The 26,815-nt window shown below is 37.1% G+C and overlaps 2 protein-coding genes and 1 long non-coding RNA gene across 4 annotated transcripts; 2 read left to right on the top strand and 1 right to left on the bottom strand.

Moving 5' to 3' along the window:
• Positions 1-1,481: 1,481 nt before the first annotated feature.
• LOC144650262 (snaclec coagulation factor IX/factor X-binding protein subunit A-like) lies at positions 1,482-4,745 on the bottom strand. Of its 2 annotated transcripts, none has more exons than XM_078509935.1 (3): positions 4,721-4,745; positions 4,228-4,298; positions 1,482-2,063 (listed from the first exon to the last, which is right to left on the bottom strand). In XM_078509935.1, exons 2-3 carry the CDS (start codon positions 4,289-4,291, stop codon positions 1,585-1,587), a joined length of 543 nt encoding a protein of 180 aa, XP_078366061.1. In that variant the 5' UTR covers positions 4,292-4,298; positions 4,721-4,745; the 3' UTR covers positions 1,482-1,584. The 2 variants fall into 2 exon arrangements, with proteins under 2 accessions (XP_078366061.1, XP_078366060.1); XM_078509934.1 differs by lacking the exon at positions 4,721-4,745 and adding an exon at positions 4,548-4,645.
• A 3,924-nt stretch (positions 4,746-8,669) lies between these two features.
• Positions 8,670-21,409, top strand: LOC144648728 (uncharacterized). The gene is made up of 13 exons (XM_078508201.1): positions 8,670-8,805; positions 9,308-9,426; positions 10,268-10,423; positions 10,726-11,063; positions 11,623-11,899; positions 14,742-14,874; positions 16,605-16,722; positions 17,612-17,699; positions 18,016-18,039; positions 18,822-18,954; positions 19,616-19,718; positions 19,842-19,926; positions 21,281-21,409. The coding sequence occupies exons 2-13, from the start codon at positions 9,354-9,356 to the stop codon at positions 21,316-21,318; spliced, it is 1,566 nt and encodes a 521-aa protein (XP_078364327.1). The 5' UTR covers positions 8,670-8,805; positions 9,308-9,353; the 3' UTR covers positions 21,319-21,409.
• Positions 21,410-23,986: 2,577 nt separating this feature from the next.
• LOC144650206 (uncharacterized) lies at positions 23,987-26,453 on the top strand. The gene is made up of 3 exons (XR_013570048.1): positions 23,987-24,205; positions 25,555-25,701; positions 26,302-26,453. It is a non-coding gene; the product is annotated as an uncharacterized LOC144650206 (long non-coding RNA).
• The last annotated feature ends 362 nt before the right edge of the window (positions 26,454-26,815 follow it).

Here is a 26,815-nt window from a genome sequence, read left to right as displayed (position 1 = left end):
TCCTCCTATAAATAAACTATCAATCTTATACCCCAAAAAATTGTAATATGTAGTTAGAGATTTATTCCGCTTTGTTTATTTCTAGTAATTTGTTTGTAAATAAATAGATTTGCAATAAACATTTACAATTTAACTTGTGTAAGCAATTTTTCTCAGTTTCATAGACTTCAAACAAAAAAAATGGCATTGTTGTTTCATCATCCCCGTCTATCTCGATTGAAAACAGCATTGTTCAGTTTTGTTTTTTTACAGCCTATAGAGCAGTTTTCTAATTAACTGTCGTAAAACCGAAAGCAAAGTAATTAATTTGGCCAATCACAAAGGACACAAACAATTCAGTGAACCAATCAAAACTCGAAGCAAACTGAGAGAAAGCGCGGGAAAGCTTGCGCGAGAGTTGGCTTAAGTTTGAGTTCTGATTGGCTGAGAAAGTGGCGCGAGATTTTTAAACAAATCACTGAGCGTAGTAATGCAAAACCAAAGCAAACGCAGATTACTTTCGGTACTCAAGTGAAAACCGATTAAGTGGACTGCATCCTAGGTTTTGTATAGGTTTTTTTACCGAAAGATTTTTGTTGTGCTTTTGAAATTAATTTTGCGTGTCATAAAAAAGTTAATAGATACATTGGGGTTTTTTACTCGCTTACCAGTGACAAGTCCGGGCATACAGAGCAGGCCCCCGTTGTTCAAGGGGTGGATAACGCTATCCACCGGATAATTCAGTACCTTGTAGATAGCGTAGTAAGTTTTGTATGACAGTTATCCACTGGATAGCAATTTCATCCGGTGGATAGCGTTGTCCACCCTTTGCACAACTGTGCACAGGAGTGAAGCCAGTAGCCACCGGGGGGCCATTTTTGCTGCTGTTGACGGATAAAACTTTTTGCATTTAAACGCACGGTAAACGATGGTGCGGAGGAAGGGGGGACCCTCCTACTCGGGACTTTTTTCATATTAGCAGGCCCTGAGAGAGTTAGAAAGAGAAATAATAATATATTTTGTGGGGAGGGGGGAGGGTCAGTCATTTGATGAGGTTTTAAAAGCTTTCTTTATTCCATTGTTTGCATTCAGTTGTCCGTGACAACGTAAGAAGCTATCTCTTTTTTTTTTTCATTTCAATATATTCGAATAATCTGTCGTTTAATATACCGACACAACTACATTGTCATAAAAATTCAGATCATACTCTACTTTCTTTAATATGTAATATCAACGGGAGATTGATCTGGGTTCCTTGTACCAGTACTATACCAGACACTACCAAATACAGGGGAAAAAAATAAATGACTTACGAACAAAAATATAAGTACGTGACTTCATCTTTAACCGGTACACATGAAACGTCTTGATCAGAAAAAAATAGGTTTTTGATTCAGAGAACTAGAACAAACAAAGAAAGTCAAACTTAACTAAATAAACACATACAAAAACGGATTTTCCTGATGTCTTTAACACTTGTTTATTTTTTAATTTGTCGTCCTTTTAAGCTTACACTTTGCTACTTATACAATTTAATACTTGATTATTAAAGTGATATCAATAAATCAGGTTAACTCATAGAATATTTGGTTGATAAGATCAGCTTCAATAATTTTCACAAATGTATCCACGTGGTGGTAACGGATTGCCGTGGGAATCTACTCTTTGAGGATATTTAACATTGCATTCGACATTATTAAACTTTCCAATCTTATTCAAATAGTTGGAATAAATTTCAGCACAATCTTCTGCTGGGATTCCTGAGGCGGCAGAAGGTTCGCCGCTCTGCCAGCGGCTGTCATCTGTTGCCACGACAACACCTGGAGAGCCTGCCTCGGTCCACTTCCAAGTCTTACTTTCCTTACGCAGTCCAATGTACCACTGCGTGTAGCTACCACTTTTCTTCACTTTCTCTGCGATTAAGCTCTTCACTTTGCTCCACTCGTCTGTTGTTTCCATGGTAACTAGGTGGGCTCCCATTTTGCGGCACGCGTCACGAGCCTCCTCCCATGTACCGTCGACGTCATGGAACGTGTAGCAGCCGTTTACAGTGTTGCTACTTGTGCTAGACGAACTGTCCTGAGCTGAAATATTCAAATATTTGATATTATAGTAACTGCAGCTGGTCACTGACAAATGACATACAGTCTATTCTTTCTTAACGGACACCGCCATAAGACGGACACCTGGTGATGGTCCCTGCCGTTTTTCACTCATTTTACTGTAACCAAACTCCCTATAAGACGGACAGTTGCGGCCGGTCCCGAAGGTGTCCGTCTTAGAGAAAGTTGACTGTATACAATACAAAGAACCAATAAAAACTCGAAGCATAAGCGGTAATTCAAAACCAAAGCAAATCCGAACTATCTCAGACACTTGAGTGAATATCACTGTCTTGAACTAAATCAATAAAATTTAGGGATCGTTTCCCAATTTCGTATTTGAATTGTGATTATTTTTATTTATTATTGACTCATACCACAAACATCAATCTAACTGGATTAGAAACACAAATTATATCATAGATACTGAGATTTTCTCACGAAAAAACGATTGCGTACAAATCATACGTAAAATGCATTAGCCAATAGGAAAGGCGAACTATGAAAACTCACTAGTGAAAAAACGTCGTTCATCCAATCACAAGCGCGAACGACGAAAAACAACTTGTGAACAACACCGTATCGCCATTTTGATGCTCGTCGTAAACACCGGCGACATGGCGGAGACACGTTTAAGGTTTGTAAGTTTGTGTCTTTAACGGCTCCACTGAGTCGTTTATATTGCAGAACAGGAAAACCAAAACACTAAAAAGAAAACGAAACAAGACGGCCTTGTTGTCACAACGTTTCTTCAAACAAAAAGAGAAACACGAAGCGAGATAAACGAAATTCCTCCTGCCGAGTTGAATAAACCTTTGAGTAAATTCGCACAAAGGAAGGACAAGAATACGGGCCGTCTTCACTTCGAGGGATTGTAGCGAGTTTTGATTCAGATGATGACTAAGACACTGCAGGTTTGCCCTTGGTTTTGGCAGACTGTTTTTTTGATTTAATTTGGTAAAAGTTCGCTCGAGTTCGCGTTGAGTTATTCAGCGTTTAGCGCTGTTTTGTTCTGTTAAAACATTGAACTGGAACTTGCAAATTTTGTACAAGTCTCAGTCAGGTTTTCTATCAAAAGTTGTTTCTGTAAAAGTTGTGAGAGTATAAAACTTACGTCTCATTTCTTGTGCTACTTCATTAAAGATGTGATTTTGAAAGACAAACATGTTTTAGCTATTTTAGTTTATGGCAGATGAATGGGTTTCCTAAACACGCGCGTAACTGACCTGATAAAAAGTCGAGCGATTTAAAATAAATAGAGATTACACCATGGAAAATGCTTTGTACGATTTTTATTCACTCGTAGAGTTGTATCAGAAAACTCACTCGTTCGCTACGCTCACTCGTTCGTTTTCTGATACTACTCAACTCGTGAATAAAAATCTTACGCACGCATTTTCCATGGAGTAATCTCTATTTATTCGGTTAATAAGAGTAATAAGAACGTATTCGGTTGATAAGAACGTACTTATGATAACTCTAGCGTTTGATTTGCTTGAATTAGGTGTTGACAACGGAAGAAATGATGAACAATCTAAAAGAACAAAGTCACCTTTCCTCATCTATGCCATCCGACTGTATTAGTGAGCTATTCAGGAATATTCGTGAATATTTTCGATGAACTTTAATCCAAAAGACGTAACTGACATATCTTAAAGATCTCATTATACAAGTGTGTGGTGAGAATTCCGATCGCTTTTGTGGGCGGCCCGAATTTCGAAATACCGACCTTTAAGAAGGGCCCCTCACAAATTAGTTTCACGACACTTTTCCAAAAAAAGCAGTGCCGTACCCTGTTATAAGAAGTAAACTCTTTTCTTCACGTCTGATGAGGCTATTTCGTGAGTACTAAAATATACAGTGCTTGTCTCTCCAACAAAAAAGCTAAGAAAAAACGAGTTGAGAAGACAATTGAGCAATATATATTGTCTAATGTAGTCTCAGTCACGACACATCAGTAAATTGTGCTAGTTTGTAGAAAACACTGATCAGGCATAACTTGGTAATTCTACATTTTAACTGAGGCTTTAAACTTAAACTCGCAATGGACAACCCTCTCGTTTGAACGCTCTGGTTTCGCGCACTTACTGTCTTAATAAATCCACATTCTCAATAAATATAAAAAGAGCGATTTAAAATTTCGAACCTTTTGATAGATGCGAAAGACAAGAGACCATCATAATGAACTTGAATAGAACCAACGACTTCATCTTGAACCTGAAAAAAAAAGACCCGAGTTAAAACAGACATCGAAATAGCTAATAAAGTATTTCTAGTTATTCTAGTTATCAGTATTAAATTATTTTATAGACACCAAAGAAGTTCTTTAAAGTTGCTTCAACAATTTTCGATTATCGGAAACGCGAATGCCATTTGGGGTGTTTACCTAACACTGAAAGATAAACGATCTAGCTTGACTTTTAGATTCGAACCTACAATGTATATGCACTATATAGATATCCTAACCTTTGTCAAAGGTAGAGAAGAATAAGGCTCTTTCTTGGGTCGAACCTGAATGGTAAACTGTTTCTTTACAAGTTTTGCACGCGATGTCAGAGACCAAGACTATGCTTAGATCAATTCTGCCAGCAAATTGGCATGTTCTGCCTGCCAAGTCAGTGAGCGTAAAAATTACCTACCTTGCTCGGAATTGTGCAAACGGAGTGTACGTAACCTAAGGCAAAAAAACTAATGAAACACGTAATTCGTCAACTAAGTAGTTTTTGATATAAACATCGTAAAGTGAACTCAATTTTAACTGCGTTTATTTAACTTAAAACGTAAGTGGTAAAATAAATTCTGCTCATCAATTGGCATATTCTGCCTGCACGGTTGAACGCGTACAAATATCTATTGTGTCAGCAATTCTGCCAGGAGATTTTTCTCAAGCCTGGACTAGAAGAAGTCACGAACCAAGTAATTTGCTAAGAAAATAGTCGTTTATATACGCATCTTTTACGTGCAAAAGGCTCTGTTAACTGCCTTTACCTAAATGATAATGGTCGATAATGTAATCGTAAACTCGATTTAGCGTTCTTCTATCAACATCATCGAGTAAGCGCAACCTTGGCAGGTAGCTAGTTTGTTAACAAGCCAGACAAGTACACGCATTTCTTTCAAGAATAGAAAAAAGGCTTCAGTTAGATCAGAATCTGAAGTCGCATTTAACACGGAAATCCAAAGTGAACCACATTTAAAGCAATAAAGTTTTGTATGTGAGAAAATTTACGATAAAAATCAAAGGTAGTTAATTTCCTGATAGGGAATGAAAGAGCTCCTCGGTTAAGTTTTACTGGCAAGTCAATGAAAAACACAAACTTTGACGGATATCGAATTGTCAATATACTTGAAATAACATAATAGTATGAGAACTTCTTTACCAGTTATGCGCAAGATGCCCGACTAATAGGCTTACGACTTTTTGCACTGCAAGTCAAGACAAAGCTTGGGCAATTTCTTCTGGAAAATTGTCATATTCTGCCTGCCCGGGCAGTGAGCGTAAAGACTGTCTATTGTACTCTAAATTATGCCAGCAGAATGTGTTTAACCTAAGGCAGAAAAAATGTGAGTACGGTTCTGTAAAGAAATATTCGCACATACAAAAGTAACGTATTGAAGTAAACACCCCTTAACTGCTAGGTATATAAAACGCGACTGTAAAAATAATCTACTTGACCGTCACCCAAATCCACTTAACAGGTACATTTCTGTTCGATTTAGCGTTGCATTGTCAACAGTACTGAGTAAGACTAGAATGGGCAGGTAGTTCCCTTTTTAGACGTTAACATATTTCGCTTTATTTGGCAAAGGCAGGGGACTCAAACTAATAACTAAAAATCGTTTGTTATTGTTTAGTGGCAGAAGAACAAAGTAAAAAAATGGAATTAAGTACTGAATAATCTGTCATGGGAAAAGTCTTTACACAAGTCATTTTCTTGTCCAAATCTATTTGTTAATAAGTTAATAAGTGGTCAATTTATCGTCCACAATCACAGTTCTTGAAAGAGAAATAGTTTTTTTTTGCATTATTCTATCGGATTAACGTATTCGCCAACTACAAACAAAGTTTCAAAAGTTTAACAAATTGAAGCTTCTGTCGTTTAGTGCTCGGATGATCACAAAACATACGCCATACGGGAATGCAGTTCTTTAGAATATTCCCTCATTACATAATTCTGCCCTGTTCTTCAGGTTAACTTCTGTCCCTAAGCTGTCTATTTACTTTTCATCTCTTTAAAATTTAAAATCTGATGGGTTAACCATAATCACCTAATTCATAGTTTTCACTCCATTTCATGAACTGACACAAGTCATAAGAGCTAAGGAGACACTGAAGAACACTTGGTCAAAGGAATCAACAGTACTTATCTGTCTGTTGTTTTTTTTTAAGCGTAAGTTAATTCCATATTTATCTCTTTCACTAATTGATTTCTTCTTGTTACGTTTTATTCTTTTTCATGTATATTTATCTACCTTAAATAAATTCAACATAATTATTACCCTTTAGTCAACATTATTTCATCCGCTTACATCTTATAAGAAAACTCCGACTAAAGCTTACTTAATAATAAAACTGATAAAAGTTAATAGGAAACACGTTTACCTTTTGACGCTGACCTTTTTAGTACAAAAATTTCAATGTTTTATTTTCGTCTAACAAAATGTTTGTAACTGCAAGAACAGAAGCTTTAGACAAGCTTGTGGATCAAACGGTTCGAAACGGTCCCTGATTAAGAGCCTACTGGCCAAATTTTCGGCGATTCGTCCATGCAGTTAATACTTGCGTTTTGTCTTTCGTTCCGTAGCGTCCAAGAGTAGGCTAATCCGTCCTTCGTAACCTTCTGGAGGCACCGTACGATAAATTAGTTCTGACATCTTTACATCGTTTATATTATTGTTGAAGTTCGTTTCAAACTTTAAACAAACTTCTTTCAATAGGTCCTAAAATTATGATTTTCTTCGTACACCGTCCTATCTCTAATATTTTACAGTTTACAGCCGTAACTGACGACAGACTGGTAGTCGAACGCTTGTTTTAAACACATTTTAATCAGAGATCACTTTTCAATCTTTACCAAACGTCTTACCCTGGTTACTTGTCCATTTTTATACCGTCACCTACAAATATCTTGTCTTCTTTACACAGGGCAGAGATGAACATTGTCTTCGCCGTGTTTGTGGGATGGACAATGCTTCTCACGGGTTTGCGCTTTGGTAACCTGATTTTTATAATAGCTTTTGATTTAATTTGCAAACATAAACAAGATAAACCAAAACGTAAAGGATAAAAGCAAAGTCTCCCCATGAATTCCGAATTATCCATCATGATATTTGCAATGACATGGTTTAAGATAGTAGTTTTTAGATAGTAGTGATAGTAGTTTTCTGTGCTTGTAACTCACTGGTAGCCTAGAGTTTCGTATGGAAAATTCTTAAAAAATACGTTACTATTCAAACCATTTGACTCTTTTAACTTTTTATTGCAACAGAACACCGCAAGGGTAGCGTGTAGCTGGCCCCATTTATTGATTCATTCCTTTATTTACCCCGTTATTTACTTGATGTTGTTAATGAGGTCTAAAACTATTTTATCACTTCATTTTAGTTTTAATTTTATGTGTACGTTTGCTCGTGCTTTGGATTTTTTTAGTCGTGGCAGTCAGCAGCGTGTAGAGTGGGGGGGGGGGGCTTTTTGGGCCCTATTGCTAATAAGAAAAGGCTATTCTTCATGTTCTCACATTTTCTTGTTTGCCTCCTTATATGCCCGGAGTTCAGTTCATAGTGGGGTCAACAAGCCCTCCCCCCCTCAAAAAAAATACCAACACCCCCCAGCCCTTGTTAGTTTGGGCTCCCATGTTTACAGGATCTGATCTGGTTTTTTTTCTCTTTTTTAATAAAGCTGTAGGCATTTACTGCGTATATTTATAGTAACAATAGTTCATAGTTAATATTAAAACGTTTTTTTAAGGTTACTCAACAACTTTGTCGTATGATCGACTCAACGAGACTAGCCAAATAGAAGGTATGTTGTTACTGTCGATGTAAATTTGTCTATACTTTATTTTCGTCGATAATTATCACGGGCCATCACTTTCTTGTTGTGGTAATCCTGTAATGGAAATATGAAGCGGAAGGGCACACGTCGGACAAAGTCCTTGAAGTGGACGCTTTTAAAAGTTTATTTTAATATACGATCGTCACCCATCCTTCGGACGCGATCAAGCTAGTAAAGAAATTAAAGTGAATTCCTGCTGGTCACTTTCTCCATTCACGTGACGCGATGCAGGCATCTCGAGCTGAAATTAAACATATATTTTGATAAGTTCGCATTTTAATATTTTGATTCCTTTACAGAGTATGTTTCCATTAAGTTATGACGCGGACATTTGTATCGGACTTGGAACTTTTCTTGGTTTTTCCTAACTTTCGCTCTCAAACAAAAAAGAGCTGCCATCGGTCCACACTGCACTCTGTGATAATACACCTAATTATGTTTTATTGTATATTACACCCAATTATCAATTATCATACACCCAAACTGTTTCAAAATATATTTTTCAGGAGAGAAGAGGTCCGCTTTTGCCCTTACACCAAGAGCAGCTCAGGTGCTAAAGATAATGGTAGATGCGCTGGGTAAGACAAGAAGTTAAGTTGTTCGTCTTTATAATTACGGTTGCTGGTGTGGCAGACGAGGACAAGGAAAATATGTGGACAACTTTGATTAGTAAGTAACACCTTTGCCTTTCTCGAGGATACCTAAACTTCGAGCCAGGATCCGAGCTCCAGTCAGTCTGAATAGCACTCCGGTCAGCCTACTTTAACTTGGGTTGCTTGCAGTTAGCTTTTATAATAGGGTTAGGATCCTAGCTCGGATCCTGGCTCTATTATTAGTTTATCTCCCCTTTCTTTTTTTCAAAAGTTAAAAAAGAAATATGCTATAAGTAGAAATTTGTCTTCGTTCTTAGAGCCCCCGGGACTTCATTTTTGATTTCTATTTGTCTGTTTTCAACGTAAGCTATATGACTTGGAATAGCGTATTGTAAGTAAGACAAAACAGATCAGTCCTACAAATTTGTGAAACATAAGGGTCCATAAGCACCCATGCATGGCGTTAATAAATTGGACGTAGTTATTAGATCCTTCTATTGTATGTATGTTTCATCCGTCCTTTTCGTCTTTCTCTCGTTACTTATTCCTGTATTATTAACTTTTGCCATCTCCTTTAGCTGCTGCAAAGTTCATGATTTTTGTGAGGCAGATTTAGACAAGAGCATGGATAGGTGTCAAGGAAAAACTGAACACATGAAAAAAGCATTCAAATATATCAAAACTACCGACAAGTGTGGTAATTATGTATTTGGTTGCCACTATTAATAATATAAAATAGTATTATAGCATGAAGATGACAACGAAGAGCCAAAAAAGAAAAAATTTCCCATCAACTTAATCCAAAAGAAATATAATACCTAATGTTATCGATGACGTCTATTTATTTTTTTATGGTCTGCGTCATAACGGCAAGGTCAAAAAAAAAAAATCCTAAGTGATGTTTTATGTCACCAGTGGGAACAACATCATATTATGACATAGTTGGAACATGCTAACATAAGCATAAGCATAACGACACGAGGAATGAACCGCACTTTTTTTGATGTCGTATGTCGATATGTCGCTAGGGAACCCGTGAACCAGAGTCCCCCAGGGCTTGTGGCAAGTCAATCAAAGTAAACCCTAAAACCCGCGGAGACCCTTTGACACGCGTAGAATCCCGAACAGTACTGGCTTTAATCAACAGGGCCGGAAGCCTTAAGGACTTAAGTTTCGTTGCAAAAACGTAAAAGAAAAAAAGCAAATTTACTCTAAGAGCCAAGATCAAGAGTAACAGTAGAGTAGCAATGGAAAGAAATATAAATAAAAAAAACAAAAAAAAAATAAAAAAAAAAAAAAAATCCCCCCCAAAAAAAAAAAAAAAAAAAAAAAAAAAAAAAAAAAAAAAAAAAAAAAAAAAAAAAATATCCCGGCAAACGAATCCACGAGTGAGCCCATCCTCTATATATCCCTCGGCCATTGACTCGATGAGTTTATTGCTTAGCGGTTTTTGTAAAACAATGCATGAGTAACGATCTTACCTCTAACTCAACTTGTACAGATAATTAAGAAACATTTTCTTTTACTCTTGATTCCAGCCCCATTGAGTCAATATACTGATACAAGCAACTTAGCTGAAAAGAAGTGCAGGCGCGCCGTATGCCAGTGTGACATGGAGATGGTTCGGTGTATGAAGCACTACAAAAGTGAAATCAACAACAAACACATTTCTTATCAACAATGTTCTATCAAAGGTAGTCTTTACATTACATGTCAATGTGATTTGTTTGTAATTCTTACAACTTATTCAGACACTGAGAAATTTGCATTCCCCGCAGTTGTAAAGCTAGAAACAAAATTGACTTTGTGTTGTTTTTTTTTCTACCTTTTGGAACCATTTGGAATACAGTAGACACCCGCGTGTAGGACCAAATTTTAAAGAACCCGTTAGGCTACAATTTGCCAGTTAGACATCCTCCTTACAACACTGGGCCACTTTAGGCTAAAATGAAGCAAAGTACAAATAATAATGAAGTTATTCATGCTAATTTTGTAGGCAGTCATTTTTGCAAGACCAAGGCAGACGTGGTCGTTCTGATTCAAAACAGTCAGGGTATTTCAGCAGCGACCTTTCAAGGCATAAAAACTGTAGTGCGAAGACTGGTGACTCTTCTTGGCAGTGAAACACAAGACTACAACTTTGCAGTGGCAACGTATGGTACAACGCGGCAAATGAGTTGCTGTGGCAACGCAGCAGAAACAAACAATTACATCAATACCAAACTTCATCATGAAGGAAGTGGTCGCAACCAGTTAAATCTTGTCCTAAGTGAAATGGTCATGAAACAATTTGAGAAGCGCCCTGACGACAGGAAGGATGACAACACGGCAAAGGTGGCTTTTAAGTATAATTTTTTTCTGTTTTGTTGTTGTTGTTGTTGTTGTTGTTATTATTTTTTACCCCCAAAAGGTGTGATCAAATTGGTTTGTTACATATAAAGAATCAGGAAGTCATCGAGCCTAGTGGCCCATACAGGCTAAAGCTAAGCCCGATAGCATGAGGTGTCTACGAGTGTTTCTTGTCTTCCTTGTATGCCCTGCATGGCATGCCAGTCCATCGCAGGATTACCCCCAGCATTAGTTCGCCGGTACCCATTTAAAAACTTGGAGAGAGGCACTTTGAGTTGTTGAGGGGGGAGACGCATTATGTGTTGTGGCGCTTTTTTTCTTCCAATAACACCACAACACAATCACCCCGGCGAGGGCTTTAACCCGGACCGCTCGATCCGAGGTCAAGCACGCTAGCCATCAGGCCTTCGCGCCTCCCATAAATTGACTCCATATTAATTTATCTTGACTCCATATTGTGGCATAAACGAAAAAAATTAATTTCACAGTCTACTCTTCACAACAGTCATCGTATTTTTTCTTTCTTTTTGTCATATATTTCAAGATTCTAGTCATATTCTCAGACGGCAACACGGAGGATGATAATGGGAATGTTATGGACACCTTCCAGCTTGAGAAGACGGCGAAGCAGCTGAGGGTCGATAACAACATTAAAATGGTTGGTGCACTTATTCCCAACACTCAAAATACGCAACGAATACAAGAACTGAAGGGCATTGTCTCTGAACCAGACGATGCCATAAACGTCGCGTTTTCCGCCCCTAACCTTGACGACATCGCAGATCGTCTTGTGGCTCGAGTGAAACCATTGGTCTGCCGAGGTAAGAAGATTATTCTGAGGTCATTGCCCTGTGTGTATTGCGCATACTTTCTGTGCAGAAATTTATGCGTAATTAGCGCGCGCACATAAACAAAATGTGCAAAATGGGGGCTTTTTTCTATGTGGCCTATTCCGCGAGAAAAAAAATCGACTTTTTCTCGTAAACAAGTATTTTGACCTATCATTTTTTCTCATATATTGGGTGTAGCGATGACGTTCTTTTTGTAAAACGAAAACAGTTCAATTCATATGTTTGAAAAATATATTATTACTGAAAACGTGTACTTTTTCAGTACTCGCAAGAGTCCTCGTGCTCCTAAGCGACTATTTTTTTTTTATTTTTATTTTTTTTTTTTATTGATTGCTCACACATTTACAAACATTACATTAACAGTGTTATTATTACACTACTATTACTTGCACAAAAAAAAAAACTAACAATACATTACGAACTACAGTTACAATACAATGTAAGTTAACCTTATTAGAAATAAAAGAAAAAAAAGAAATTACAAACACTAGCCTATCTTATACCTATAGAAAATAGTCCACGTAGCGTTTAAACAAATATTTTTTAGGAGAGTAATATTGTATAATTAAGTAGATCGGAAGAAAAAAATTACTACTAACAGGTCAAACCAGGACTGAAAAGTTAAATTTGATTCAGTTTTTTTTTATATAAATTTTTAATTTGAAAGGTGGCCGAGGAGAGGTTTCCATTTCTCTGATGAAGAATTAGGATCATTTTTTTCAATTTCATAGCTTTTGTTCATGAGATGCAAGAAGTGCGAAAGATTAGGGATTTCGTTTTTTAATTTACAGACCCAGATACAATATCTGCTCATCAGACAAGAGAAATTAATTTGCAACTTTGCATTTGAGGTGTCTGGCTTTAGGCCGAGAGCAATGGTCATGTCTAATTTATTCCCTTTCTGCGTACATAGGGATGTCTGAAGCCATTTAAAAAAGCTTTCCCAAAAACGAGTGGTCTGGTTGCAATGCCAAAAAAGGTGGAGCAAAGTTTCTGTTTCCTTTTCGCAAAAGGAACAGCGGTCACTGTCTTTGACTTTAATTTTATACAAAAAGGAGTTTGTAGGTAGACGTCGATGAAGAAATTTAAATTGGAATATTATTAGTTTGGTACTTTTTGTGCAAATCTTTGTAGATTGAAAAGCGCTTTTCCAGTCAAATTCACCTTTTTCCAAGTCGCAATCTTCGTGCCATTTCGCCTGAGAAGTTTCCGGTGCTTCGCTTTTAGTTGCAACTAGAATTTTGTACGTTAAGTTGCTGGGTTTTTTTTGCCTTGAGGAAAATTTTAATGAATGGTTCAATCTCATCTTTTTCGGGGCTATCTATGTTTTCCTAAGCGACTATGGGGAGCCCACTTTTTATTTCAAAATTTAATTCCCCTTGTAGGAATCAACAAATAGGCAAAGTTTTGGTTGAAAACCTATGTTTAATTCTAATTCGGGGCAATGACTTTAATTCACAGGAGCTTGACCTTTCTATCTACATCTACATTTAATTTCTGTGACACGGCTTAGTTAAAGGGGCTGTGTCACGAATTTAAGCCAAATTAAGGCATGGGAAAATGACCTTCAAGTTTAGTGAAATATAAAAGTAACCTCCTAAAACAGTGAAGGGACATTTCGATAGCACAGTAAATACAAAAGAAGGTACGGATGGCCAGAAATGACGAAGATTGAAACGGATTGCGATATGGGTTTTTGACAAATGGTCCGTTGTTTGCAAAGAAATCAATTCCACGATTGTAAATGACAAAACCATAGCTTCATTGCATCCAAATGTGTCTTCCGGGCGTTATAATTTAAAGTCACGAGTAAACATGATTAACAGGGGCGTAGTCAGCCTATAGACCTGTAGGCCCAGGCCTACAACTTGTTCAGCTTAGTCGTATTTTTAAAATGAATAATAGAAAACAAATTAAGCAGATGCACTTCGAGATGAAATGGAAATTAATTTTTCACGTCTTAACATTACATATCTCGCAACTCCATTTTCTGATGAAATCAAGGCTGCCGCTCATCTATCAAGTACAAACCGTGCAACCTTCTGGGTTAGCCAGGAAACAAGCAAACGCACAACGGGATGTTCTGTTAAAAAAGGAACGTTTATTTACGAACGGGCGAAAATTGGCGCCGTTCCTTGTTAATCTTCCCCGGTAACCCCCCAGTTGCCCAGGCCTACAACGTTTCAAAAGGCTGGCTATGCCCTTGATTAACTTTGAAAACTGTTTAACTTAAAAGCATTTCAAAAAAACATATCGCAATTATATTTTATATTTGCTTTATTTGCTTTGTTATTAAAATGTTCCTTTACTGGTTCAGGCGGTTGTTTTTTATATTTCATCCAATTCAATGACCATTACCAATGTCTAAACTTGGCTGAAATTCGTGACACAGTCCCTTCAAGTTCAGTTCGACATATTGCGATCACGTTAGTTAAAAAAAAAAACAGAATTCGTCTTCCGAACCAATAAAAAATGTGCACAAAATAATTGAAGTCGAATTTCAAAAGTGTTCTACATAAAGTATTGAGTACTTAGAATAATAAGACTAATAAAACAATGGTCATGTTGCTATTCGACATTTTGATCCAGCGTTATTACTTTTAGCGAATGTTATGTATTTTGTATAACAAATGATCTTGGGGTTCTATTTGCTTTTAACGTCAGTAAACATTCCGCGTATAAGTGAGGTCCAAAACCTAAATTTTTATGAACTTTAAAGCCAAAAATCCCCTTTCATTCGGTAAGGTTGTACGTGGATCCATCGCATGCTACTGTTATACTGCATTCACAATAATTTTGTTTATTTCAACAGTTAAGTACAAAGTGGAAGTTTACACCCCGGACAGACATGTAAGCGAATACAGACTGGCTGTTAAGATTCAGGGAAAAGGGGGTCAAGAAACTGCAGAGCATGTCCTGTATAAAACAACACAGGAGACGAAAGGGTATGTTTTATATTTGATGTGTCGAGCCAAGTGCAGGGTCTAGAAGGAATATATATATAACGATTACGGAGGATATAAGTGGTATCTCTTTCTTTAAAATGGTCATTTGCTCTCTAGCAAAAAGTGAGAGACTGGGAACCAGTTGGGAAGAACAATACAACCCAAATATGGGGTTTACTAACACCCAAATATGGTAAAAATAAGTTCCTTACGCAGAACTTAAGATTCTCTGCCTATACACTCATACGCACACGGCTCTATGATTCTGCCGCCTCGACGCCCCGGGGGGGGGGGCACTCCCATATATGAGCTATATAGGTATGTGCCGCTGTGAAGGGTATGGTTTTCAAGCAGTTTAGTCTGGGATAGGGTATAGAAATCAGAGAGTTTTGGTCTAGAATGGGGTAGCATTTGCCGGAAAACTGATCGGTGTTATTACGAATTAAGTCCAGAATAGGAATAGAAACTCAGAAGAGAAAGAGGCTTTCCTAAACGTAAATAAAATCATCGCGGCATCATTGTTGACAGATGGTTTCCATTAAAACACTGATTGTGGTACAGTTCTAAATAAATGCAAGTCTGGGATAGGGTAGGGGTTTTTGGTGTCTAGTCTAGTATAGGGTTGCAAAAATCTGCTGAACATGGTCTAGTAAAGGGCAAGGGCTTCAAATTCCCAGCGGCACACCCCCACCCAAAAATATACAGGGTGCCCCCCCCGGGCTCGACGCTCGGCTGTCTCGTTGGCAATTAGCCATGTTCAAAACGAGCAGGGGACTGGGTACGAATATTCAATATCGATTGGATTGAAAAATTGAGCCTGTCATCTGAAAGAGCATCAAAAAATTAGTTACTCAACCAAATTTGAGAGCTATTGGTTTAAACGCATAGGTATGGTTCACTTTTAGAAATTGCTAAAATAAGAGAGCTCAGTATGGATTGGATGGACAGCTGTCCATCCAATCCATACTAAGCTCTCTTATTTTAACGATTTTTAAAAAAGTACTATGCCTTTGCGTTTAAACCAATAACTCTCAAATTTGGTTGAGTTACTAATTTTTGTATGCTCTTTAAGATGACAGGACCAATTTTTCAATCCAATCGATATTGAATAATCGTACCCAGTCTCCTGCTAGTTTTGAACAGGGCTAATTACCCAAATTTCATTTAGATGTCGCTATAAAGTCTTTTTATTATCATGTTGCATCCATTTTTAATAGTCTTCCGACGAACATTGAGACTATGCAGCCAAAGGAACGTTTTCATGTTATCTCTGCTTTTTATTCTTAGGTTATTTTTAGAATATTTCAAATTGGTAAATGAATTAATGTACGAGAACACTACTACTTTTTGAAACTTTTTAACCTTTTTTAGCATATTAGCGGTATCTTTTTAAAGTAGTAAGTTTTTATAGATATATTTTTTATACATACTCTCTTTTATTTTTAATTTATTTTATTTTTATACAGGGCCCCCGTTGATACGAGTCTGGCGACTGAAGGGGTCACCCTGTTTAAATATCAATTATTATTAAAAAAAAAGAGGTTTTGCTAATTTGCGTTAGGTTCGACTGTTGCGAAGTTCCAGGTTTAGCCCGGGCCTTAGACTTTTTAAATTTGTTAACAATACTTATTTAAGTTACATTGTTATGTCTTTCGTATATTCTTCTAAACAATCGACTGTAAATACCTTATGGTTTAATCCTTTTTTATTGTTTTGTGGGCTCGGATTAGAGACCTACAGGTGATAAAATCCGAGTTCCTCGATAGTGATGTGGGTAATATAAAAAGGATAAAGATATCAGCACGAAGAACAAGTGCCTATAAATCAGATGGATGGACCCTTCAAGAGGTACTTTGATAACACTCCAGTAAACGTCTAATGTTTTTTAGGATAAGACTTGGACCTTTGTGCTCTTTAATAAATCAGGGGCACCCAACGGCAGAATCTTTTCTAAATACGTCAGAAGTGTCTAAAATGGATTTCTGTATCCTTGAGAAGCCTGTTTGGTTAATTTGGACCTGCCCTAAAAAATATTTATCTGTTCGGATATATAAGGGGAACTTTGGTCTTTTCGAAAGTTCCAGGGGGCTTTTTTTTTCTCATCCGAAAGTTTTAGCTATCCTGATGGGTCCTGTGGAAAGTTCAAGGACACGGAGTAGCGATCATTTGATTAGAACATTTTAGGGGACGTTTTTTCTTTATACGAAAATACAAGGTAATGCAAACGCCCATCCGAATATATCCGAAAACGTCAGGCGGTGTAAATTATACGCTCTGTCGCGCCTAAATACGACCCACAGGGGGGACTTTTAGCAGCTTTTAGAATAATTACGACACACGAAAATTTTAGCGGACAAAAAAACATCCGAAAATTATGGGACATTGTAGTCGGGTGTCATAAGCGTTTCCCAGGCCTGAAACACTTTCATCTTTAAACATACACACGAGACTGTGTGGAAGAACACGCATATGCCAGTGAAACGTGATAGTTAGTGACTGAGTAGAAAATTGTCGTGTTGCCAAAAATTGCTAATCGAAGATTGCCACTTTCTGATCTTCAAAGCGATATGTTATCGCAACCAGACGAATGTATGAAAAATATTCTTCTGCAAACTTCTTGAAAATTTTTGCATCTCTGTTTGTGTCACTCTGTTTGGGTAACCAAGGGATACTGTTATTTTGCCCTGCTTGGTGAATCCCAAATGCCGAGTAAAAAGTTTGTTTTGCTGTGGTTTAGGTAAAGGCTACAAAAGGACAAGAAACAGTCACTGCAGTGTTCAGAGAAGCAATTCCCACGTGGCCTGATGACGATGATTGGTATTCTGGTAAGTTGTAATGCACAATTTTCGCAGAAAGTAACAAAAAAAAATCTTGAAACGACATATTTGAGAGGGTTTGTGGAGTGATTTAGATTCCCAATATCTGATTATATTAGATTAAATATTAGATTCCCGGTATCTAGGAGGCCATGGGTTCGATTCCCGTCGGGGACTCAGATTTTTTCTTTGTCCCACGCTCGTGTCATGTTGAATAATTTCTTCACTATTTATCACCGAGCTTGAAATTTACCATCTTTATTATTTACAACATAAACAGCTATTGTTATTTGAGTAAAATTATTTATCTTTACTATTGTTGCAGCAAGAGCACTAACCAAGCCCTACGGTAAGTGAATAATTGGAAATGCAATAAAGGAGATAGAACTACAGAGAATAATGATATTATAGTACTTAGTGAATAGAATTGTTGTTCCCTGACTTATTTCTTATATACCGTGTGCCGTTTTTATAATTTTCAATTACCTGTGGGCAATGTTTGATAACGGAACATACCCGTATGTCGTACGAAAAAGGTTGAATTCCCGGCTTATGTTAAGGAAAAGTTTCTCTTTTTTTAAAGGATTCGCATTAGATAATTTTTATTGATACTGTTTTTTTTTCTTATGCGTGTTTTAACATTTTCTACGTGACAGTGCCTTAATTTTTTTTAAGATAAGAAACGGCTCTATTTCTCTGTACCTTATGGACGGCACGTACTCAGGGTATACTGTTATTCAAAGAATTTAAATTACTCCGGTAAAGTCTTGTATAGTCTAAACATATGCCGATTGCCCAACGTAAGACTAACATCGTTGTATCTGAGCATTGATAATGATTTTATAAGATTTATTATGACGGCTTTTTCCCGGGTTTTTTATGGATAAAATATCGAACGGCTGTGTGACCTAGAAGACGATTGATAAAACTAAAACATGTTTGTAACAACGAAACGATGTTTCATACAACTGAAAAATGTTCGTTACAATTACATGTAAAAGTTCGCTAACTCAGGGTTACCGACCTTATTATAGGAAATTAAGGTGTTTGAAATTAACTCCCGGTGAATAAAGGATTCAATAGAAAAGATTTATGTATTCATTGCATACTTTACTTTCTTCATTTTAACAGTTAAATACACGGTTAAAGTTTACACTCCGAACACAAATAAAGATGACATTGTCAGCCTGGCAGTTCAGTTAAAAGGCGAAGAAAAAACAACAAATGAACACATCTTAAAGAAGGACAAGGCAAAAATTCAAGGGTATGTTATGTATGCTAATGCAATGCTATACGTATTTTTGGTTAAGCAAAAAAGGCTTAATTGTTGTTGGCGTTATAACACAAAAAACACTCTCAATCGCTTGTTTTAGTAATCGTGTCTAATAAAAGTGGTTATGTTGCAAAGATTTAATCTTTTTTTTTTTTTTTTTTTTTTTTTTTAATATCTTTATTGCCATTTTAACATTGTACAAATGTTACAGTGTAAGAAAAAAAAAAAGGAAAGAAAAAAAAAAGAGCAGACGTAAGTTACAATTAAGTTACGTAGTTTATAATCTGTTACAATTTACATATGAAAATAAAGGTACAGGTACATAGGAAAATAAAGTAAATGAAAAAATATAAATAAATAAAAAGATTTAAAAAAAAAAAAATAAAGAAAAATAAATAAACAAGGAAATGAGCTTACATAAAGTCTTTCCACTTTAATTCGAAATTGTTAATAGTTTTATTTCTAACTGCAATATGTTGTAGAGTATCCAATCTGTTTTTTAGAAAAGGAGGAAAGCCGTAGATTTAAAGATTTAATCTTGATGTAAGGTGTGCTGTAAAAAGTTTTTTTTAAAAAAAACCTCACCTTAATTTTTAGAAAAAAATCAACTTTTGCAAAACATGTCAATTGTCGATTGTTTTATTCTCTTTAGAGGCCTCCTTGTGATTAAGGACCGTTTCACCGATCTCAATGTGGGCAAAATAAAGGAGATTTGGATAAGACCAATTCCGGCAGTAAAATGGACTCTTGATCAGGTACTGCGATATAATTTTCGGTAGATTTTTCTTGTACTCTTCCATAACTTATGCTTCTCTGCCCTATGATTTCCAAGCGCCGAGTAAAAGTTGCCTTAAAAAATTTTCTTGTTTATGTTTCAGGTTAAAGTAAAACAGGGAAAGAAAACAGTAACGGGGGACTTTAAAAATGGAGAGTTTCGAGCATGGAGTTCCAGATGGGCTTGGGGTAGGTAAAACCTAAGAAAATAAAACTTTCTACAAGCAAAATATATACCGTATTTTCTCGATTAAACGCCGGGCCCCGAATAAACGCCGGGTCTCCAAGTTGTATTTGAAAATCAACCCCTTAGAAAATTATTAAAGGTTGAATATGCTTTCAAAATAATGTCTAATTATATAGCTGTCAAAAATAATGAATAAAAATCATTTCTTAGAAACATAGGGCTTGAAAAAAATCCTGAATTTAAATAAACGCCGGCCCTATAGGGCCAAGTTTGAAATAAACGCCGGGGGCGTTTTATCGAGAAAATACGGTATAACAAGTATTCATCGAGGCCACTAGCCACTGACACTGAGGTAAAAAGTTGTTTTAATGTATATTCAAACCGTGAGATAATATCGCCCATGACTATATTTTATCACTAGTTTATTACTTCCTCGCGCCGTCGCGCGCGTTGCTAGGAGTTAAATGGCAAATTAAAGGATCTCCGGTGTTTGATTAGCCAATCAGCGCACGCCAAAACGCTTTCCACTGTTTTAGTTTATACTAAAATACTAAGGTTCTTATTGTATATAAACCGAAACTAGGACTTACAATAGTTTCGGAAATGGATGCAGCACAGTATTAACAATGATTAAACAGAACGAATTTTGCGACAAGACAAATACAGTGGAACCCCATTCATACGGACACCAAGGGGACAGGCCAGATTGTCTGTATTAACGGGGTGTCCGTATTAAGCGGGGTCTCAGAAAAAAGTCACGGATACATGTTTTACCGACGTTTTTACGGCAACAGAACGTTGTTTAATTGTACTGTAACTGTAACAAATGTAAACTAAAACTAAAAGTTTTTTCAGACTAAAATTAAAAGTTTTTACGAAAACCTTACGATCTAGTCAGACACTCGAACTAAACCTCAGTAAACTCAATAGTGGAACTATTTAAAAATGTCACAACTTTACTATATACAAGAAATAAAACGCATTTCAACAGCAACAGAACGTTTTCTATAAAGTTTCCTTAGTAACTGAAACTCTGACCGTAACCGTTCTTAAACTCTACAAACTCATTTGAAAAAGTCGGTAACTTTACTTTGCAAGGAAGCCTTTAGCTTACGACACAACCAGGCGGACTGAAGATTTGACAAAACCTTTGCAAGACACGCTTTTAAACAACTCTTTGTAATAAAATCGTTTTTACTCGTCTAATTCTGTCATTATTTGACCAGGGTTAATTTAGCAAATCATATCGCGACAATGAAAATTGACAGCGCAGAGATAAACAGTGTCCGTAAAGCGGGGTTCCACTGTAGTTATAAATACGGTAAACAATTATTGAAATGTTGTTTTGTGTTGCAGTTGTACTACCGGCGCCTGATTCCCCGACTGAGGCATAACTATCAGTGATGTAAGAATGAAGAGCACACAAAGTGTAGATTATGAAGATATAAACGAGCGAAAAATAAAGAATCAATGATAATGGTAAAAAGTCTGATATTTGTTCTCACTTATTTCAAGTCTAACTTTTGTTTCTGATCTGAATTGTGCATTATCCTTGTAATTCGTTGGACTGTCCACAGCCTCTCGATTTTTTAACGTAAAAAAGCAAACGAAGCGAGCGCGTGGGAGGAAGGCCGTTTTGCGCTGGCGTCCAGTTCTTTCGCCGTTCTCACCGCGAGCTCACCGATCGAAAAAAAAAAACACGAAAAAAAAAGGCTGTGGACAGTCTAGTAATTCGTAGGCAACTGAACGTATTTTATCATGGCTATACAAATACGCTCCGCGTATTTTTTTAAAGGCTAAAAAAAATGTGATTTGTTATACCTTTCCTTTGTAATATCCCTGAAAGTTATAGTAAAGTGTAAAACTCCGTACCCCCCCTCCCCATATACAAGGACCGCACAGGAAGAATTTGAGTGGGGGAGGGGGGGAGCTGAAAGTCGAACCCTGAAGTGAGTAAACTTAAGGGGGGTCCGTGGGGGTACGGGAGAATGCTCCCCGGGACAATTTGGATTTCAAATTAACTTATATGGGAAAATGCATGCATTTGAAATTTAAAATTTAAACGTTCAGCCCTTAAAAGGTTTTGGTAGAAGTATTGCTTGAAACGAGAAAAAAAACGTGGAATAAAAAAACGTTGCTCCAATAGATCCGTTATTATTTTTCAGTTAGTCACTATGATATTGAAGTTTATTATTATAGTTGCTCCACAAAATGTTCGATAAAACTACTCACTGACCCTGACACTACTCATGAACCTTTGTCACATAACATAACATAACATTAACATAACATAACATGAACTTTATTTAAACTCGAATTAGAGTAGCCTGAAAAAGGCTAATATCTTCGAGAACATAAATTGTATCACTATGTTCCCGGGTGTGTTCACTGTGTTGTAGTACCGGCAAATGAGATGTTACCAGAAGGCATAAAAACAAAAAAGGCAATTTCACTTTATGTTAAATATTACTTTTAAGCCTGGTTTTCACTAGCGACGCAAGCACATGCGAAAGCATAAGCACAATCACGCAAAAAGGACAATTTTCTGATCCTTGTTCTTGTGGCTGCAAGCCCAAGCACAAGCATAAAACTGCAATGCGCTAGCCTAGTGGCCCATACAGCCGGAGCTTACCCCGGTTTCCGTAGCATTCAGCGACTAGGAGTATTGCTACAAAACAACACTCCCCCCTGGATGGGATGCTAGTCCATCGCAGGGTTACCCCCAGCAGTAAATTCGCCGGTACCCATTTATACACCTGGGTGGAGAGAGGCACTGTGAGAGTAAAGTGTCTTGCCCAAGAACACAACGCAGCGCCCCGGCCAGGCCTCGAACCCGGGCCGTTCGACACGGAGGCGAGCGCGCTAACCATTAGGCCACCGCGCCTCCCACTCCCCCCACCACATCAAAAAACCTAAAGTAATGTGTTAGACAGTCCAGTAAAATTACTTTTACTTCAATTATTATTATTATTTTTTTAATATAACAATTGCCTCCAACTTTTCGAGCAGTCAAAGCGTCGAAGCAAGCCTGAAATTCAGACTCACGAACACGATCACGGTCTCACGATGAGACCCAAAAGATATTTAACGAGAAACAGAGTCACAAGCTGCAAGGCTTATGATCTCTTAAAAACATCATTTCTGGACGCCCAGCCCGTGTAATTCCGTAGTCAGTAAAAGTATTTCAACCCATGGCCGTATATAGAGGAGACACTAACCGTGAAAATAATGTTAATTTAGTTATCTAGTTATTATCTGGTTTAGGGTTTCAACCCCCAGCGGCAACCCCACACACAACAATGGGTATGAGTGAAGCGTTCAAAAGAAAGTACAATAAGAATTATAACGTGCACACAGGTTTACCGTATTTACTCGAATAAGCGCCACCCCTGAATAAGCGCCACCCCCGAATAAGCGTCGCCCTCGAATAAGCGCCGCATTTGGGACCAAAAAGTTAATAAGTGCCGCCCCCGAATAAGGACCAATAAGCGGCGCAGTCCCGATACGGCGCTTATTCGCGGAGTTCCGTTTAACTAAAAACAGCACTACAAAGCAACTCTTAAACAAACTTGGACATTTCTTTCCATCAAAAGCGATGTTTTTCAGTTCGCCCATTAGCTTTTCTATCCAACATTCTTAGCTTACAATATGTAGTTCTGTAAATGCGGTTAAGGCCACGAACTTTGCAGGACAGCTAACGCCACTTCTCTCTTCAGCAGGCCAGACGAATACTGACAATCAAAATACGCCTATTTTCAATTACTGTAAAAGATTAGATTCTTTGTGGCCTCCAAATTAATTAAGCGCCGCACTTGAGGCCCGAAAAATTTAATAAGCGTCGCGGCGCTTATTGCAGTAAATACGGTAACTCCTAAACATGAACGTAAAATATGTATCAGCGTAGAAAGATGAAAATGTGATCCAGTAACCAAATTCCATGCGGTCCACGCCATTCTTTTAATCACGTGATGTTACATCCTTGCTAGCTATTGGTCGAGAGAACAGAGAACAGAGCCCGGATCGAAAACGGGATATAAAGATGGCCGCCCCTAGTGCGAGGGTGCAACTTTCTTCCTGGCTCAGGTAGTTTTTGACGGAAAGTTCTCGTTTTCGGTTTCCATCTAAGCATGTTTCCGATTCTCGCTGCAACCCTAAGCAAGTTTAAAGTTCGTGTATCACTGAGAAAGACCGATGGAATTGTCACTTGCGTTTGTTGCTCTCAAATCTGCCACAAAGTCGACCTCACATTACTAAGTGGAAGATTTTGCATAGACCTTGCTGGTAGGTTCACTTTTATCGTACTAAACTTTGTTCATGATTTGTTGAAGACGCGCAAACACCCTCTGCTGGCAAGATATCCCGTGTAATTGTCGTTTTACCGAGTCACGCAGCACACGAATTCGAAAGGCGTGATGTGTAAATATTTTTCAGCATGTGGTCCTGATATGCTTCGTCTAAATCATACGTAAAACTTTCACGAACTTGCTTAGAATTGTCCTAGCAAAGCATTTGTCGACACAAGTCGTTTCTATTAATATGGCGGCAACGAGAACAAAAAAAAATCTTCTGCAAAGAAAAATTTTGGACCCCAAACTGGCGGGTCTGAACTTTGACAGGCTCGTATCCTCGTGGCCACTCTATAATTGTGTTTGTAATTAGCTTGTCTCGGTCGCTCATTAGTAATTTTAGCTTACCAGTTGAAGATTTTTGAGCAAGGGAAGCCTCATAGCTAGTATGTGTACTTCATGCAAAAGAGAAATATATAAATCGAACGAAACCAAACGTGAAACCAATAAAACTCTAAACCCGTTCGCAATAGGTTTGGCAAACAAACATACCGGTAATCGAACAGGAACGTTTAGGTAAGATCGATTACCAAACTAAATTAAACCAAGTGAACTTAGTATTTAATAAAAAAAAACAAATGCACTGCACTGTAAAGGAATCAAGGTGGCTATTAGCCAGCCCACTGAACTCAGAAATTGAATTGACAAAAGTAGAATATAAAACTGCAAACTTTAACAAAATTAAAGTTTTGTGCAGAGCAAATCATGTTTTGAACCAGCTCAATCACTGCTTTTTTTTAAAATTAGTTGGGATACTAAAAGGGACATTTTGTCACTTATAAATTTACAATTGTTCGCATTATGAATTTATTTAAAGCCTGGTTTCTATATGAACGCAGACAAATTTTGCAAAAACTTACTGAATTGTGTAATTGTAACAATTGCAAAGCGAACTATTTCCTTATGATTGCAAAAGATGACAAGCGATCACAGAAGTGTTGAATGGTGTTGAATAACAAGATCGATTATCAATCTTATGGGATTAATTTCAATCCCAATTGATGGCAATCGTGTTTCCATTAATTCTACATGATCGCAACAATGGCAAGCGATTACAGAGGATCGCAGGGAATTGAACTTGGTTTTATTTTCTGCATTGGACCACAAACAATCACCGATGGTCGTTTCCAACTCTGCGATCATTTGCAATCCACTGCGATTGTCTGCGATCATATGGAAACCTGGCTTTAAGATCATTTCTGCCTTTGAAAGCAAATACATTTTTGAGTTTAATATTATTGTTTTATTTGCTTAATTTAATAATAGTTGTAAATTCCCTTTTAGGTGTAACATTGTGTCGTCATGCAATCTTGTAACAACAAATGGAGAAGTTATTGTTCCAGGAGAAAAAACAATGACCAGTGTAACAATACAATGTACCTCAGTTTTGTGGAACAAGCTTTCCACGCTGACAACCACAACAGCAAACAGGTAGGATATAATCAATTTTTATGTGAACTTTCAGAGTTATACATTTACATTATTTTTTAATTGTTTCAGAATATGCACATACTTAATGAGTGCCATGGTAATAAGTAATAAAAATAAATACGTTTGTTTGGCTCTCAACTCTATTATTTGGTTATATAAAAAGAAGCATAGAAAATAAAATAGAATAGAAAAAAAATTAAAAAAAAAGAAATGTTATAAGCTACAGGTGTGTGTTAAAATGTTTACGCTTTACACTTTTCCTGAAAAGGAAAAGTCTTCAGTTGGCTTTTGAAAAATTCTACTAAGGCTGCTCTGGAAATGTCAATAGGAAGCTAATTCCATATTGAGCGTGCTGCTTATTATCACTGAGGGTTTAAACATTGTCTTGGGGACCAGTGGCCCCACCCATGCTGTTAGAGTGTAGGCTGTACTGACAAATTGGTTTGGCTTTCAAAACACATGTAAAACACGTGCCATGGAAGATGCGTAAAAAGTTGCCTTGAAAAAACAGAATCCTAAAAAATCCAGAATCACTAAGAAAGGAGACAGAAAGAAAGGTAGATCTTCAAATGTTGATTTAATAAATAATTTGTTTTATAGGGTCTCCAGGAGAGGGCTCCTATGTATGCTGGCCTGTTCCCTTCAAGAACCATTTCTCCAGTCCATGGACAGAGCGTAGAAACAATAGTGCAAGCTACAGTAAGTTAATATAAGTTATGTTGTATTGCGAAAAGTCGGTCAGTATTTGGGCATAAAGGGAAATCAAAACAAAGACTATACTGATGATATTCTATGTTTAACAACTGTTTTTGATTTTTATCTGAAATCTCAACGGCCTCAACCAGAAACTCTTCAATAATGTGAGTAATTGTTACAACACATGCAGGCATGAACTTTGAGTGCCATGTAAAACACAATCACTGGCTTAAGAAAGAAGTAAACGATCAAACAAACAAACATTTCTATGCAGGATGACCATTTCAGTTACTGTATAAAAACTGCTATCAATATAAATCAGTACTGTATTTATTCAAACAAATGCCCGGGCATTTATTAAATTTTTCGCGATTTGAGTGTAAGTTTTTTTTAGGGTGGTGTTTATTCAAGGGTGGCA

Source organism: Oculina patagonica, chromosome 4 (genome assembly GCF_052425735.1).
Source record: "Oculina patagonica isolate OP01 chromosome 4, crgOcupat, whole genome shotgun sequence".
Lineage (NCBI taxonomy): Eukaryota > Metazoa > Cnidaria > Anthozoa > Scleractinia > Oculinidae > Oculina > Oculina patagonica.
The sequence above is the reverse complement of the archived record's forward strand: the minus strand, read 5'-3'. Positions and strand labels throughout refer to the sequence as shown.

Coding starts and splice junctions, on each gene's coding strand:
- LOC144650262 (XM_078509935.1), bottom strand. CDS start 4,291: ATGAAGTCGTTGGTTCTATTCAAGTTCATTATGATGGTCTCTTGTCTT. Junction 2,064..4,227: donor TCTTTCGCATCTATCAAAAG/GTTCGAAATTTT, acceptor TGAATATTTCAG/CTCAGGACAGTTCGTCTAGC.
- LOC144648728 (XM_078508201.1), top strand. CDS start 9,354: ATGGATAGGTGTCAAGGAAAAACTGAACACATGAAAAAAGCATTCAAA. Junction 14,875..16,604: donor ACAACACAGGAGACGAAAGG/GTATGTTTTATA, acceptor GGCTCGGATTAG/AGACCTACAGGTGATAAAAT. Junction 19,927..21,280: donor GAGTTCCAGATGGGCTTGGG/GTAGGTAAAACC, acceptor TTTGTGTTGCAG/TTGTACTACCGGCGCCTGAT.